Source organism: Pseudophryne corroboree, chromosome 1 (assembly GCF_028390025.1).
Source record: "Pseudophryne corroboree isolate aPseCor3 chromosome 1, aPseCor3.hap2, whole genome shotgun sequence".
Classification (NCBI taxonomy): Eukaryota; Metazoa; Chordata; class Amphibia; order Anura; family Myobatrachidae; genus Pseudophryne; species Pseudophryne corroboree.
The window spans coordinates 820,483,143-820,501,399 of NC_086444.1; the positions used below are offsets into that span (position 1 = coordinate 820,483,143).

General features: G+C 46.9%; 1 protein-coding gene across 1 annotated transcript in view; it reads right to left on the bottom strand.

Moving 5' to 3' along the window:
• The window catches only part of DNAH6 (dynein axonemal heavy chain 6), a 679,574-nt gene that overhangs the window by 134,603 nt on the left and 526,714 nt on the right, over positions 1 to 18,257 (bottom strand). The window contains exon 60 of the mRNA XM_063919567.1: positions 13,353 to 13,532. Within this exon, the coding sequence (XP_063775637.1) occupies positions 13,353 to 13,532 (180 nt within the window). The remainder of the gene's footprint in view (positions 1 to 13,352; positions 13,533 to 18,257) is intronic.

The window sequence follows — 18,257 nt, forward strand, 5'->3', positions numbered from 1 at the left end:
ATAATGCCAATAACATTTTAGAAATTATCAGTTGTTATCGGGGGAAACCCACGCATCATCACACACCTCATTTAATTTCTCAGATTCAGGAAAACTACAGGTAGTTTTTCCTCACCGAACATAATACCCCTTTTTGGTGGTACTCATATTATCAGAAATGTGTAAAACATTTTTCATTGCCTCCATCATGTAACGTGTGGCCCTACTGGAAGTCACATTTGTCTCTTCACCGTCGACACTGGAGTCAGTATCCGTGTCGGCGTCTATATCTGCCATCTGAGGTAACGGGCGCTTTAGAGCCCCTGACGGCCTATGAGACGTCTGGACAGGCACAAGCTGAGTAGCCGGCTGTCTCATGTCAACCACTGTCTTTTATACAGAGCTGACACTGTCACGTAATTCCTTCCAACAGTTCATCCACTCAGGTGTCGACCCCCTAGGGGGTGACATCACTATTACAGGCAATCTGCTCCGTCTCCACATCATTTTTCTCCTCATACATGTCGACACAAACGTACCGACATACAGCACACACACAGGGAATGCTCTGATAGAGGACAGGACCCCACTAGCCCTTTGGGGAGACAGAGGGAGAGTTTGCCAGCACACACCAGAGCGCTATATATATACAGGGATAACCTTATATAAGTGTTTTTCCCCTTATAGCTGCTGTATCTTTAATACTGCGCGTAATTAGTGCCCCCCCTCTCTTTTTTAACCCTTTCTGTAGTGTAGTGACTGCAGGGGAGAGCCAGGAAGCTTCCCTCCAACGGAGCTGTGAGGGAAAATGGCGCCAGTGTGCTGAGGAGATAGGCTCCGCCCCCTTATCGGCGGCCTTATCTCCCGTTTTTTCTATGTATTCTGGCAGGGGTTAAATGCATCCATATAGCCCAGGAGCTATATGTGATGCATTTTTTTGCCATCCAAGGTGTTTTTATTGCGTCTTAGGGCGCCCCCCCCCCCCCCCCCAGCGCCCTGCACCCTCAGTGACCGGAGTGTGAAGTGTGCTGAGAGCAATGGCGCACAGCTGCAGTGCTGTGTGCTACCTTGTTGAAGACAGGACGTCTTCTGCCGCCGATTTTCCGGACCTCTTCTGTCTTCTGGCTCTGTAAGGGGGCCGGCGGCGCGGCTCTGGGACCCATCCATGGCTGGGCCTGTGATCGTCCCTCTGGAGCTAATGTCCAGTAGCCTAAGAAGCCCAATCCACTCTGCACGCAGGTGAGTTCGCTTCTTCTCCCCTTAGTCCCTCGATGCAGTGAGCCTGTTGCCAGCAGGTCTCACTGAAAATAAAAAAACTAAAACTAAACTGTTCACTAAGCAGCTCAGGAGAGCCACCTAGTGTGCACCCTTCTCGTTCGGGCACAAAAATCTAACTGAGGCTTGGAGGAGGGTCATGGAGGGAGGAGCCAGTGCACACCAGGTAGTTCTAAAGCTTTACTTTTGTGCCCAGTCTCCTGCGGAGCCGCTATTCCCCATGGTCCTTACGGAGTCCCCAGCATCCACTTAGGACGTTAGAGAAACATTTGCTAGCCAGGTGCACCAGAGTGGGCACCCTGTGTCCCCTATGGATCTCGAAGAAAAGGATTTGACCAGGTGAGAATACACATTTTTTTCCTTTTCTTCTTCACTCCATAGGGGACACAGAGATTATGCTGAGATGTCCCAAAGCAATTCCCCTAAAGGAGGGGATGCTCCTGAGCTACACTGAGAACCCTCCTCCTGAAAGCCTTGTCTATGGATGCGAAGGTGTCAAAAGAATAGAATCTAAGAAACATGTGTACAGAAGACCACGTAGCTGCCCTGCAAAGCTGCTATGCAGAGACACTGCAGCAACTCGCCCAAGAAGAACCCACCGACCCAATAGAATGAGCCTCTACCACGGCCAGAGCAGGAAGAAACGCTGCCGCATACACGTGGTTAATGGTTGAACTGAGCCACCTGGCCAAAGTCTGCTTTGTAGTCGGCCAGACCCATTTGTGAAAGCCATAGAGTACAAAAAGGGAATATGACTTACAGATATCCCTAGTTCCATCCACATATGTCCAGTGGCCTCCTCTAGCCAAGAATCAGAAGACTGAAAGGCTGGGACCATGAGTTCCTGGTTGATGTGAAACTGAGAAACTACCTTCGGGCAGTAGCCTAACCATGGGGCTAATTCAGAACTGATCATAAATGTGCGATCAGTAACACTGACATGCGGGGGGATGCCCAGCACAGGGCTAGCCCGCCCCCACATGTCAGGCTTGACCCCCCTCCCCACACAAGTACAAAAGCATCGCAGAGCGGCGATGCTTTTGTACTTCAGGAGTAGCTCCAAGCCAGCGCAGCTACTGAGCGCTGGCAGGGAGCTACTCGTCACTGCCCAGGTCGCAGCGGCTGTGTGTGATGCCACCCCAACGGTCCGGGCATGCCTGCATTGCCTGGATCGCAACCCCTAAATGGCGGCCAAATGCTGCCGGCCCGCCCCCTCCTGCCCAGCGACCATCTCTGCCTGTCAATCAGGCAGAGGCGATCGCAGGGCTATGACAGCCGTGGGCTGTCTGGCATGCGCCGGCGCACTGTGGCGCCGGTGCATGCGCAGTTCAGACCTGATCGCAGCTGTGCGAAAACGCATAGCACCGATCAGGTCTGAATCAGCCTCCATGACTGTAGGACAGCCCGGTCCAAGTGAAATTCCAGAAACAGAGAGCGAAATGACAGCGCACTCAAGTCTGACACACTCCGAGCCGATGCAATGGTTGGAAGGAAGACATTCTACCACATGAGCAAACGACTGGCCACTGAATCTAAGGGCTAAAAGGGAGAAGACTGAAGAGCATGAAGCACCAAACACAAGCCCCAAGTGGCCACCGAAGGAACAAATGGGGGCTGTACTCGGAGGACTCCCTGAAAGTCTGGATATCAGGTATCAATGCAATCCATCAGAACAGAAAGGGTTGAAACCTGGACTTTCAAAGAAGAAAGGGCAAAGATCAAAATCCAGACCTGCCTGCAGAAAGGAAAGGACTCGGGAGAATCGAAAGGATCTGGAGTTAAGGCCCCTGGCTGAACACCAAAAGAAGTAAGTCCGCCAAACCTGGTGATAAATCTTAGCAGAGGCGACCTGGAAAGACCCTTAGCTCTCAGGATGAATGTCTCAAAAACCACCCCGTCAAAGGGAGCCGAGCCAGGGCTGGATGGAAGCAGTAAATTCGGCCATAGAGGAAGACACGATGTAGCGTGACAGTAGATTCGGCCATAGAGGAAGACATGAAGTAGAGTCGATGGAGAGGCCCAGAAGATTTGCATACTGAGATCATCACAGACAGTCGGGGGCTACCAGGATCACGGTGCCATTTTTAAATTTTCAAGTTGCTGAGAACCCCTGGAATGAATATGTAAGAAGATGTACATGAGATGGAAGGCCCACTGAACCGCTAAGGTGTCCATCAGAATAGCTCCCGGATCCCTGGTGTGAGAGCAGTATCTTAGCAGCTTGTGGTTGTGTCGTTACGCCATCAAGTTGATATCCAGTAGGCCCCAGCGATAAACCAGTAGCTGAAAGACATCCAGATGAAGAGTCCACTCACTGAAGTGAACGTCCTGGCAGCTTAGGAAGTCCGCTTCCCAATTTTGGACTCCAGGAATGAAGACCACTGATAGAGCTGTCAAATGACGTTCTGCCCAGCTGAGAATGCAACTCACCTCCTTCAAGGGGCCACAACTGCGAGTGCCACCCTGATGGGTCATGTAGGCAACTGCTGTCGCATTGTCAAACTGTATTTGGATCAGACAATGCTGGCAGAACAGCTGCACTAGACAGAGAGCCGGAAGACTGCTCGGTGTTGCATCGCGTGATCAAGCCCATATTGGGTGAAACAGCCGTTACGTCGCACTTCCAGGATATCCGTGCAGCGAACATGGACCCAACCACCAGGCACACACAAGAGACAAACCTAAACACCTCTAACTGGTAAGTACACATCACCTCCTAAGCGTCCTCACATCAATTAGCCCAGACAGATGCCTTCCTGCAATGCCACTAGGTAACAGGCTGACTTCATGACCGAATTTTTAAAAGCAGAGAAGCACTACTCTTCCTTCCAATCAGAGCAGCCAGCTGCACTCTCACTACATTTCAATGTTCAGGCAAATGACATAGAAGTAGCTGGAGCACTGTATCTGATACTTTTAATCTATACTGCAACACTCCATCAAAAATGTGGTTATACATAGAAAACACTGCAACATTGTGCCAATCATTGCACTGGTAAATTCTTCATCTGTGAAAACAACTATTACAGTACCAGAATTATGTAGTGGGGAATTGATGCTGAGTAACCCACTTTTTGAGATATTCACCTATGTACATCTATCAAATTATATACCATTGACATCTTACTAATGCTTACATTGCAATAATCTGCTTTTTGGTTATATTTGTCTGCAGGGATGGTCACCACTGGCTCGGTCTCATTGCACCCTCAATGGCCACTCGTCACCCCTCTGCTGGCTGAATAATGCGATCTGAGCTCAGCTTCGATCGGGCAGTGTTAACAGACAGCTTCTGAGCATGCGCAGAAGCTCACTGATGCAAAATAAATATAGTCGACGGGGGAGCTAATGCTCACAAGCCTTTATGTTTCTATTTTTGCTAACCTAAACTTTTTTTTCTCATACGTCCTAGAGGATGCTGGGGTCCACTTCATGACCATGGGGCATAGACGGCTCCGCAGGAGCCATGGGCACTCTCAAGACCTTTCAATGGGTGTGAACTGGCTCCTCCCTCCATGCCCCTCCTCCAGACCTCAGTTTTAGAAATGTGCCCAGGCAGACTGGAAGCACTCCAGGGGAGCTCTACTGAGCTTCTCTGAAAAGACTTATGTTAGGTTTTTTTGTTTTCAGGGAGAACTGCTGGCAACAGTCTCCCAGCTCCGTGGGACTGAGGGGGCAGAAGTAGGAACCAACTTCCTGAAGAGTTTCATGGCTCTGCTTCTGGCTGACAGGACACCATTAGCTCCTGAAGGGTACTGACCGCTAGCCGTGTCTAGATGCTCACTCCCACAGCATGCCGTCACCCCCCTCACAGAGCCAGAAGTCAGAAGACAGGTGAGTAGAAGAAGACAGATCTTCTATCAAGAAAAGTGACGGCTGAGGTACAGCGCGGCTGGCGGGAGCGCAGCGCGCCATTGCTGCCCACACACACAGGCACTGCAGGGTGCAGGGGGGAGGGGCGCCCTGGGCAGCAAAAACACCTCTATAAACTGGCAAAAAGGGGGCATAAGATGCCCAGGCACAGCCCTACCCCCACCAGTATAAATATTATGAAAAGTTTCTGAGGTAAAGAGGGCGGAGCTTCTTTCTCAGGCAGCCAGCACACTGCTCAGTGCCATTTTCTCTCTCCTCAGGCTGCAGAGACATCGCTGGTCCTCCTTCACTTCTGACTACAAGTATCAGGGTGCAAAACAGGAGGGGGCACAAGCGAATTTGGTGCTTTACAAGTGTGTTTTACTGTGTAAAAAGCGCTGCATGTCAGTGGGCATTCTGTGGCATTAGATACTGGCGCTGGGGTTGTGAACTGGCTGCTCCTAAACTGTGTCCCTCTGACAGATTTTACTATGGGTCTGTCCCCTACAAGTCCCAGTGTGTCTGTGTGTGTGTTGTAGACGTGTGTAAGACATGTCAGAGGCAGGGAGATCCTCCCCGGAGGAAACCATTTTAGGGACACAGAAGTGTAATGTGGTGGCGCTGCCGGCACACCAAGAGCCTGCATGGGTGAAAGAAATACGTGATAGTATGCATCATATCAATAGGAGATTAGATAAGTCTGAATCTCATGCTGAGTGCTGGAGAAAATCTGTGGAGGATGTGATTTTTCAAGGCTCTGTTCTTCCATCCGCAGGCGACCCCTCTGGGTCACATAAGAGACCACTTGCGAATATTGTGAATACTGATACCGACACGGACACTGATTCTTGTGTCGACGATAGTGACTCCAGAGAAATAGATCATAAATTGGCAAAAAATATACAATATATGATTGTGGCTATAAGGGAAGTTCTGGAAGTCACGGAAGCCACTCCTGTACCTCAGGAGAAGGCTTATTTCTATAAAGAAAAGAAATCTAAGGTCAATTTCCCTCCTTCCCACAAGCTTAATACACTCTTTGAAGGGATGTGGGTGAATCCCGAAAAGAAATTTCGTATTCCCAAGAGAATTCAGATAGCTTATCATTTCCCGGTGGAGGACAGGAAAAAATGGGAGTCACCCCCTGTGTTAGACAGTGCACTGTCCAGGTTGACAAAGAAGGTAATTCTCCCTGCACCTGGCACGGCTTCACTAATGCTGCTTTCACATCGCAAAACCTGCTTTTGAAATGGTATTTGAAACGGTTCTTAAAACGGGTCAGAGCAGTTAAACCCCTTTCACATCTCATGTTGTAACCAGTAAATTACCATTTCATTCCCGTTTTGGTACCTTTCACACTGAACCTGTTTCACCCATAGAAAACAGTGGTTGTCATTATAAATGGACTTTTCTGGCCCACACATTATTATTAATCACTAATTAATTCATTATTAATAATTTGGATAGTCGTACGATGGAACCCAGCAGCTTGAAGCATATCTATTTTTATTAGATGGGATTAGGTACTTGGTTTGTCTTTTTTGGAGGCACAAGTATTATTTATATATTTTTTAAAATTATTTTTTTTTTTTTTTAGATGGAATGGTTAAATACAGGAAAAAAATGGCGTGGGGTCCCCCCTCCAAAGCATAACCAGCCTCGGGCTCTTCGAGCTAGTCCTGGTTCTAAAAATGCGGGGGGAAAATTGACAGGGGATCCCCCGTATTTTTAAAACCAGCACCGGGCTCTGCGCCTGGTGCTGGTGCAAAAAATACGGGGGACAAAACGAGTAGGGGTCCCCCGTATTTTTCACACCAGCATCGGGCTCCACTAGCTGGACAGATAATGCCACAGCCGGGGGTCACTTTTATGCCGTGCCCTGCGGCCGTGGCATTAAATATCCAACTAGTCACCCCTGGCCGGGGTACCCTGGGGGAGTGGGGACCCCTTCAATCAAGGGGTCCCCCCCCCCAGCCACCCAAGGGCCAGGGGTGAAGCCCGAGGCTGTCCCCCCCCATCCAATGGGCTGCGGATGGGGGGGCTGATAGCCTTTGTTGTAAATGAAAAGATATTGTTTTTTCCAGTAGTACCACAAGTACCAGCATGCGGGAGAAAAACGGGCCCGCTGGTACCTGTAGTTCTAATGGAAAAAAAATACCCAAATAAAAACAGGACACAGACACCGTCGACAGTAAAACTTTATTACACACTGCCGACACACACATACCTATGTTCACACGCCGACATCGGTCCTCTTCTCCATGTAGAATCCAGGGGTACCTGAAAATAAAAGTTCAATATACTCACCTCAGCCATGGTCCAGAGATAAATCCACAGACTTGGCAAAAAAAGAAACCGAACACCCGGACCTGCGGACCGAAAGGGGTCCCATGCTGACACATGAGACCCCTCTCCCCGAATGCCGGGACATCACGTGACTCCTGTCACTGAAGTCCCTTCAGCCAATCAGGAAGCGCTACTTCCGTGGCGCTCACCTGATTGGCTGTGCACTGTCTGAGCTGTCAGACAGCGCATCGCAAAGCCGCTCCATTACTTTCAATGGTGGGAACTTTGCGGCTAGCGGTGGGGTCACCCGCCGGTCAGCCGCTGACCGGCGGGTGACCCCACCGCTAGCCGCTAAGTTCCCACCATTGAATATAATGGACGGAGCTGTGCGATGCGCTGTCACAGCACAGACAGCGCACAGCCAATCAGGTGAGCGCCACGGAAGTAGCGCTTCCTGGTTGGCTTAAGAGACCTTTCTGTGACAGCTGTCACTGACAGGTCTCATTCGGGGATAGGGGTCTCATGTGTCAGCATGGGACCCCTTTCAGTCCGTGTGGTCGGTTGTCCGGTTTGTTTTTTTCTCCAAGTACGTGGATTTATCTCTGGAGCCTGGTTGAGGTGAGTATATTGATCTTTTATTTTCAGGTACCCCTGGATTCTACATGGAGAAGAGGACCGATGTCGGCGTGTGAACATAGGTAAGTATGTGTGTGTCGACGTATGAAATAAAGTTTTACTTGTCACGGTGTGTGTGTACTGTTTTTATTTGGGTATTTTTTTTTCAGTAGAACTACAGGTACCAGCGGGCCCGTTTCCCCCCCGCATGCTGGTACTTGTGGTTCTCCAAGTACCAGCTTGCGGGGGAGGCTTGCTGGGACTTGTAGTTCTTCTGGAAAAAAACCAATATTCTGACATTTTACTCCAGGCTATCAGCCTCCCATCCGCAGCCCATTGGATGGGGGGGACAGCCTCGGGCTTCACCCCTGGCCCTTGGGTGGCTGGGGGGGGGGACCCCTTGATTGAAGGGGTCCCCACTCCCCCAGGGTACCCCGGCCAGGGGTGACTAGTTGGATATTTAATGCCACGGCCGCAGGGCACGGCATAAAAGTGACCCCCGGCTGTGGCATTATCTGTCCAGCTAGTGGAGCCTGATGCTGGTGTGAAAAATACGGGGGACCCCTACTCGTTTTGTCCCCCGTATTTTTTGCACCAGCACCAGGCGCAGAGCCCGGTGCTGGTTTTAAAAATACGGGGGATCCCCTGTCAATTTTTCCCCCGCATTTTTAGAACCAGGACCAGCTCGAAGAGCCCGAGGCTGGTTATGCTTTGGAGGGGGGACCCCACGCCATTTTTTTCCGTGTTTTTCACATTTAAACGTTTATAAAGCCACTCTCTCATGTGTCTCCTGTGTTTTCCAAGCTGTTTCCTGGTTGTGGCTGGTGACATCACACATGGAGACAGCCTATCATCTTCTGGGGCTTGCAAATACCGTTTCAGACCCTTTCACACTGCACAGTGAAATGGGACTGAAACGGGTAGGACCCTTCTTTTTTACCGTTTCAAAATACCGGTATTTTGAAAACGGTAAATTGAAGGGGACCCTTTCACATCGCAGCTTGACCCGTTTAGGAAGCCAGTTAAAACGGCAAAATACCGGGTATAAGCTGCGGTGTGAAAGGGGTCTAAAAGAGCCGGCAGACCGAAAGATGGAAACTACATTAAAATCCATTTATGTTGCCAATGGTACGCTGCTCAGGCCCACAATTGCTTGCACGTGGGTGAGTCGCGCTATTGAAAAATGGTCAGATAGCGTGTCATCAGAAATTGATACGATCGATAAAGGTGAGATACTCCTTAAGATAGGTAATATCAAAGACGCTGCCGCATACATGCTAGAAGCGATGAAAGATATTGGACTCTTGAGTTCACAAGCCGCTACCATGGCAGTATCGGCTCGACGGGCGTTGTGGATTCGCCAGTGGAACACGGATGCAGATTCCAAAAGAAATATGGAGGCTCTCCCATATAAAGGTGAGGCCTTATTTGGCGATGGACTGGATGCGTTAGTCTCGGCGGCTACCGCAGGTAAGTCGACATTTTTTGCCCTCTGCGCCTGCACCGGCAAAAAAGACATATCACCCGCACATGCAGTCCTTTCGGCCCAATAAATACAAAAAAACGAGAGATTTCCCCTTCTTTGCGGGTAGGGGAAAGGGAAAGAAGTCCACAGCAGCTTCAGGTTCCCAGGAGCAGAAGTCTACCCCTACTTTTGCCAAATCTTCAGCATGACGCTGGGGCTCCTTTGCGGGAGGCCGCTCGGGTGGGGGCACGTCTCAAACTGTTCAGCCAAGGTTGGATTCTGTCTGGCCTGGATCCCTGGGTGTTGCAAATAGTGTCCCAGGGATACAAGCTGGAGTTTCAAGACGTTCCCCCATGCCGATTTTTCAAATCGACCTTGCCAGCTTCTCTTCCAGAAAGGGAAGCAGTAACAGCGGCAATCCAAAAATTATGTCAGGATCAGGTCATAGTCCTGATACCTTTGTCACAACAAGGGGAGGGGTTTTATTCAAGCCTTTTTGTAGTTCCGAAGCTGGACGGCTCGGTCAGACCGATCCTAAACCTGAAAAATCTGAATCTCTACTTGAAACGATTCAAGTTCAAAATGGAATCACTGAGGGCAGTGATTTCCAGTCTGGAGGAGGGGGACTACATGGTGTCTGTAGACATAAAAGATGCTTACCTGCACGTTCCCATTTATCCTCCTCACCAGGCTTATCTGAGATTTGCGGTTCAGGATTGCCATTACCAATTCCAGACGTTACCTTTCGGTCTCTCCACGGCGCCGAGGGTATTCACCAAGGTGATGGCAGAGATGATGGTTCTCCTGCGTCAAAAAGGAGTCAATATAATTCCTTATCTAGACGATCTCCTGATAAAGGCGAGATCTAGTGAGTAGTTGTTACAAAACATCACACTCTCCCTGTCAATACTCCAACAACACGGTTGGATCATAAATTATCCAAAGTCACAGTTGGAACCGACGACAAGATTGTCTTTTCTCGGGATGAATCTGGACACAGAAGTTCAGAGAGTATTTCTTCCGGTGGAAAAGGCTCTGGAAATCCAGAAAATGGTAAAACAGATATTGAAACCATCGAGTGTGTCGATCCATTAGTGTATTCGGTTGTTGGGGAAGATGGTGGCGGCCTATGAGGTCATACAGTTTGGCAGGTTCCATGCCAGGGTATTCCAGTTGGACCTGTTGGACAAGTGGTCGGGATCCCACCTACACATGCACCGGAAGATAATCCTGTCGTCAAAAGCCAGGATTTCGCTCCTGTGGTGGCTACACAGTTCTCACCTACTAGAGGGACACAGGTTCGGGATTCAGGACTGGGTCCTGGTAACCACGGATGCAAGTCTCCGAGGCTGGGGAGCTGTCACTCAGGGGGAAAGCTTCCAAGGAAAATGGTCAAGTCAGGAAGCCTGCCTTCACATAAACGTGCTGGAATTGAGAGCCATTTACAATGGCATTCAACAAGCGGTACATCTTCTTCAAGATCATTCCGTGCAGAACCAGTCAGAAAATGTAACAGCAGTCGCGTACATAAACAGGCAGGACGGAACGAAAAGCAGAGCGGCAATGTCAGAGATGACGAAGATCCTCCTCTGGGCAGAAAGACATGTAAAGGCTCTGTCAGCAATTTTCATTCCGGGAGTAGACAACTGGGAAGCAGACTTCCTCAGCAGACACGCTCTCCATCCAGGAGAGTGGGGCCTCCACCAAGAAGTCTTCGCAGAGGTGACAAGTCTTTGGGGAGTTCCTCAAGTAGACATGATGGCATCTCATCTCAACAAGAAGCTTCAGAAATATTGTTCCAGGTCGAGAGACCCTCAAGCAATAGCAGTGGATGCGCTAGTGGCCCAGTGGGTGTTCCGGTCAGTGTATGTCTTCCCTCCACTTCCGCTGATCCCAAAGGTGCTCAGTACCATAATGAGAACAAGAGTTCCAGCAATCTTCATTGCCCCAGACTGGCCAAGGAGGGCTTGGTACCCAGATCTTCAGGAGTTGCTCATAGTTGATCCTCGGCCTCTTCCTCTTCGCGAGGACCTGCTGCAGCAGGGGCCGTGTGTGTATCAAGACTTACCGCGGCTACGTTTGACGGCATGGCTGTTGAGCGCCGGATCCTAGCCCGTAAGGGTATTCCCAAGGAAGTCATCCCCACCCTTATTCAGGCCAGGAAAGGAGTAACGTTGAAACATTACCACCGCATTTGGAGAAAATATGTCTTGGTGTGAATCCAAGAAGGCTCCTATGGAAGAGTTTCAGTTGGGACGTTTTCTCCATTTTCTGCAGGCTGGTGTGGAGGCGGGCCTCCGCTTGGGGTCAATCAAGGTCCAGATTTTGGCCTTGTCAGTGTTCTTCCAAAAACAATTGGCCCCTCTTCCCGAGGTTCAGACCTTCGTGAAAGGGGTTCTGCACATCCAGCCTCCATTTGTGCCTCCAGTGGCCCCATGGGACCTTAATGTTGTGTTGCAGCTTCTTCGATCGGATTGGTTTGAGCCTATACAAGAGATAGAGTTGAAGTTTCTCACTTGGAAAGTGGTGATGCTTTTGGCATTGGCATCCGCAAGGCGGGTGTCTGAGTTGGGGGCCTTGTCTCACAAGAGCCCTTACCTGATCTTCCATGAAGATAGGGCAGAGTTGAGAACTCGTCAACATTTTCTTCCAAAGTTGGTTTCATCTTTCCACATAAACCAACCTATTCTGGTGCCAGTAGTTACTGACACGTTCACTGAGTCACAGTCTCTAAATGTGGTTAGAGCTTTGAAGATTTATGTCGCTAGAACAGCTCGAATACGGAAAACAGAGTCTTTGTTTGTCCTGTATGCTCCCAACAAGATTGGGTGACCTGCTTCCAAGCAGACTATTGCGTATTGGATCAGAAGTACGATTCAGCACGCTCATACTACGGCTGGATTGCCGTTACCGACGTCGGTGAAGGCCCATTCCACTAGGAAGGTGGGCTCATCCTGGGCGGCTGCTCGGGGGGTCTCGGCATTGCAACTTTGCCGAGCAGCTACTTGGTTGGGGTCAAACACATTTGCAAAATTCTACAAGTTTGACACCTTGGCCGAAGAAGACCTCAAGTTCGGTCAATCGGTGCTGCAGGGTCAGCCGCACTCTCCCGTCCATACTGGAGCTTTGGTATAAACCCCATGGTCATGAAGTGGACCCCAGCATCCTCTAGGACGTATGAGAAAACAGGATTTTTATACCTACTGGTAAACCCTTTTCTCCTAGTCCGTAGAGGATGCTGGGCGCCCGTCCCAGTGCGTACTTTACCTGCAGTTTCGTTTATTAGAGTTACACATGTTGTGTTTTATTAGTTTCAGCATGTTTGCTGTAATTGGTTCATGCCTGTTGGCGTGTGTTATGTTGAATACCATGTTGTGCGGCATGGTTGAGGTGTGAGCTGGTATGTATCTCACCATTAGTATTAAAGTAAATTCTTTCCTCGAAATGTCCGTCTCCCTGGGCACAGTTCCTATAACTGAGGTCTGGAGGAGGGGCATGGAGGGAGGAGCCAGTTCACACCCATTGAAAGGTCTTGAGAGTGCCCATGGCTCCTGCGGAACCGTCTATGCCCCATGGTCATGAAGTGGACCCCAGCATCCTCTACGGACTAGGAGAAAAGGATTTACCGGTAGGTATCAAAATCCTGTTTTCACCTTTGTACCATTTCAGGTTATTCAGTGGACTTTAATTGCTTATACTTGGGGGTGTTCTAAAGCTTTTGGCTGGTAGTGTATTGCAATACATTACTACTTGAGAAAAAAAATTAACAGATTCATGCACATAATAATAGTGAATAATCAAGGTTCTGTGGGTGTACGAAAAAAAGGTTTGATCAGTGAAGCATCTATATGTACATACCTACGATAAATATTTATCTTACTTGTTTAAAGTACTTAAGTGAGAACTGATACATTGGATCTATTTCTGAGAGGCTGGCAATGACAAAGTAGATGACGGATCCCTGTGTGGCGACCGTTCTGTACTTTTCACGTGCTGTGTTTATCTTTTGTTCTGTGGCTTCCGCTTCTTGCAATCTAGTTTTGATAGCACCTGAAGTTATCTGGAATCATGGAGATAAAAGGTTACTTCAACTTTTTGCTGAAACTGTTATAATGAAAGAATTGCTGTTCACAGCATTGGTAACATAAATAATTAAAAGGATTTTAACATTAAATATTGTTTTATTTTTTCATTTGTTGATTGCAATTATTGAGTATTTATGCATAAGATTATTCTTGTGTTTGACATATTTTGGGCCAGGAATAAGAAGAGAACAAACAACATGAAACTGAGCAGGTAGAAGCAAACACAACCCTATGTATTAGCACTTAGCTTGCACAGAGGGTCAGCATGAAACTGGGTTTTTTATTTAATTGAATTTATTTATGCATTTTGAGTTTTACACCCACAAAAGCAATATACGATTCGGAGGAATGACCAGCATACATGGATATAAGTATTAACACTTGGCAGTCTAGTGTAACAAATGTGACAGACCAGACAAAAAAAAAAAAGGAACATATTAAATATATTACAGAACGAGCAGCTCGGTGGTAGTCAGGGGCTCAGAACTCAGAGCATAACAGTTAGGTAGCACAGTGACAGAAACATTAAGGTATACTTACCTACTTTTAATTTCTCCTCTCTGGGAGAAGCCCGGAGAGGAGACGCTGCAGGGAACTCTGGGGGACGGGGCCTCACCCTCACATTGGGAAAATGTCACGATTTGCGGGTCCACGGGACAGGATGGGGCAAAAATTATGCAATCCGTGTCATTTTAGCCACTCCCCCATCACATGGACCCGCCAATAGCAGTGAGTATATCTCCATCCTTCCCGCATCACTAGGGTGCGGGCAGGGTGCGGTAGATCTGTCTGCTCTTCTGGGAGTGAGGCGGGCTACCCCAAAAATCGTGAACCTCCCGCAACTTCTGGGAGAGTAGGCAATTATGCATTAACGGAAAAATAAACTGAGGTATTTACGCCACCAAAAAATAAAGCAGGTGAATCATAATTCACAGAATACACAAAACCTGCATATACTAAAACCCCATAGAATATAATAGAAGTGAAGCGGATACTCAAAGGTGCTATTTAGGCCCACGCAGCATGAAACCAGGAGAGTAGAGGGTATCATTGTGGCAAATAGGAACTCAGCTCTGGAAAGAGGATCAGCAGCATGTATCTGTGCCCCAGCCCCTAACACTAGATCTAAGCATTCTGATGTCAACCTGTTTACATAAGGCAGACATGTATCAATCAAATATCAGTTTGCTATAAAGAAACAAAATATACAATAGCCATTTTTCCCAAAACATGGACTGCAAAGTAAAGTAATTAACAACCACCCCAAGACCCTCTAACCGGCTACAGATAAAATCGAAGCAAGAAAAACATAAAGAAAAGAATAACAGAGCAAACCTCGGAAGCAACGGACTGTCAATGGAGGAGAAAAATGCATACAGTATACAGAATATAATACACATAACAGAGTATCAATAAAACAGAATGAAGAGCAGATAAAGATGGTTATTCAAATACAATAATATCAGTCACGGAGGGTCTGCAGGTCAAGTCACACTGCAACATCCCAGAGAAAGTCAGAGGAATGAGAGTGGTCCCCCCAAATCATCCAGAAATAGGCAGAAAAAAAGTAGGGAGACAGAGAGCCAGAGATCACGTAAAAGTCACTGTGATTGGACAAATTGTGAGCAAAATGTTTGAGCCAACACAGAAGTATCCAGAAGGATCACCACCTCAGGAGCGCTAAATCACAACAAGCACTTGTTTCTCGTAAAGTGATTAACATCTTCAGGATCCTTGTAATACAATGTTTTGCAGACTCAAGAGTGAAGGAGTCTTTAACAAAAACAGGTATCAACCAGGATTCTAGAAACAGCTCAGGAGGGCCCACCTCTACTTTCTCAGGCAAGTCAACTGTGCAGATATTATTGTGGCGCAGATCTTTTTGAAGCCAAACTGCCAGCCTTTGTTCTGAATTGATGATGGCTTGAAGGAGCTGCTGCATGATGACCACAGGAGGCGCAATTAAAGTAAAGGAATACTGCACCGGACCCAAAACACCAGATTTTCCACCACAGCATGGCCAATGGGTAAGTATAATAGCAGAAGTGAAGAGGTGCAGGTAAGTACCAAGCAGCAGGCTAAACCTAGATACAGAAATGTCAGCAGCAGAGGTCAGCAGATCAAGGTACTGGAGGCACCACAACATCTAGCCAGCACAGGAGCATGCCCAGAGAGGACAGCAAGTGATTTAATTTTTAGAGTTAATCTGAATACCTAAAAATAGCCCCAAAATCTTGCAGCAACGACAGCATATGTTGTATAGAAGTTTTAGACTTGGACAAATATAACAACATACTGTATCATCGGCAAAAGCCGTGGCTTTAATCTCCCAAGATCCTATCTTTATTCCTTGAATATTAGAGTCCTGCTATATTATTGTAAGAAGTGGGTCTAAGGACAGGTTAAACAATAAGTGGAACAAGGGACACCCCTGTCTAGTACCGTTGTGTATCCTCACCCCATGTCCCCAGTGTCCATTAAGAAGAACAGTAGTCCTTGGGGAATCAAAAATGCAGAATCAGGCCTATGAAATCCTGACCAAAAGTTGTACATGCAACGGTTTCATATAGATGTGTCCATAGTATAGTATCAAAGGTTTTATGTGTGTCAACTTGTACAATGGGGGGAGGACTGCGCTCACTAAGGTAGAAAATAGGGAAAGGTGCTGCTAAACCTGGAGGTGTCCTACCTCCTGTATTGCATTATTTCCGGGGATGTGGTCAGCGCACTCTGACAGAAGAGATATATATAGAAAAGAACAGAAGGATGGGGAGGTCGATGGGGGGAGGAACAGGGAAGTGGAATGTAATGTGATGAGTGTTAGCACATATGTAAGTAGACTGTGGTGTTAATGATACTCATATTTTGTAAATGTTATGTCTTTTATTAATATGGTCTGTTAATAAATTTCAGGTGTATCATGCAGACCACCCTTTAACTAGTATACCCTTGACAAAGACATTATTGCTGAAACGCGTTGGACACTTGTCATACGTCACAAATCTAACTGAACTTCATAGTCCCCTTCCCGGCCGGAGAAGGGGAAGATTTCAACACCAAATACTGCATACCCCTCTGCATCACGTGACGCATCACGTGACATGGTGAAACCAGGAAGTAACAGACGGGACCCAACGAAGGAAGAGGACAGCGGATGCTGGGCCCATACGGGGAACGAGACGGACTGGGGCAGCCTCCCCCCATCCTTCTGTTCTTTTCTATATACATCTCTTCTGTCAGAGTGCGCTGACCACATCCCCGGAATTTATGTGTGTCAAGACTTAAAAGTAAATTAGAAGAATGAGTGTCTTGTGCAGAAGCGACGGTAGCGACGGTAGCAGCTATAGCTGTTCGAATACCCCTAACGGAGTAATGCAAAAGATGCACCAATTCCTTTAGCGCAGGTTTCTTAAATATTTCAACATCCGTTGTATCAAAGTAACATCAGAAAAAAAAAGATAACAAACAATAGCATAGCGTAATTCTGTATAATGTGTTTCTAAGTTCTCTGGATGTGTTCTTCTAATCAAATTCGTACCAAATGGGTTGGTATGAATTTGATTAGAAGAACACATCCAAAAAAAATTACAAACACATTATACAGAATTACGCTATGCTATTGTTTGTTATCTTTTTTTTCTGATGTTACTTTGATACAACGGATGTTGAAATATTTAAGAAACCTGCGCTAAAGGAATTGGTGATATCTTTTGTATTTCTTTGTGTTGTTTAAGTGTGGGTGACACTTATTATCACTGAATCCTAAGTCGTGGTAGCGCACTGTTTGAACACATCCTACCCTTCACGAACCCAAGCTAGTTAGGAGTTAGTAAGTCTGGAAGAATGATATGCAGTCTGTTAGCCATTATTTTTGCCAAGATTTTAAAATCTGCGTTTAATAAAGGGATTGGTCTATAAGATGAAACTAATTGAGGGCCTTTATTAGGTTTAGGCAAGAAAATTGTATGAGAAGCGTTAAATGTGGGTTAATTGGGAAATTTCCTATGTATTAGACGATAAAGGTCCATGCAGTGTCATATTTAATTCATTTAAAGAGGATAGGTGTAAAATAAAGATGAATACCTTGTACCTTCTAACCAAGCAATATACTGTATCCCATAAATGTATGATGTCAGTGTAATACAGTATTTTAGTATTTTCTAGAATAATGTACTTTACTTAAGACAGATTAAACAAGTTCATTGCTTGACTGATTCTCAAATGTAGTCTGTCTGTTTATTCATTACATATTTTATTATGAAGCACACTACGAAACTGAATGATAACCTGAAACCAGGAGCTATGTGTTTACAAATAAACAGATTGATGTTCACGTGAGCGTAATAGGTGATTCATGCCTTTGGCAATGTGTACAATCTCATATAGTTTTATATAAAGCTTTGTTATAGTGCAGACAGCAGCCAATAACATAGCCTTATTGACAACTTTACTGTAGTACTGGCTACATATTATAATTTGATGGCATCCTTGTAATCTGATCTGGTTTGTGAGCAACAAAGCAGCATGCACAGGAATACATTGTATATTACATTTTTATAAAGGCAATTTGAATAAAAAATAAGAATTTACTCACCGGTAATTCTATTTCTCGTAGTCCGTAGTGGATGCTGGGGACTCCGTAAGGACCATGCTGGGGACTCCGTAAGGACCATGGGGAATAGCGGCTCCGCAGGAGACTG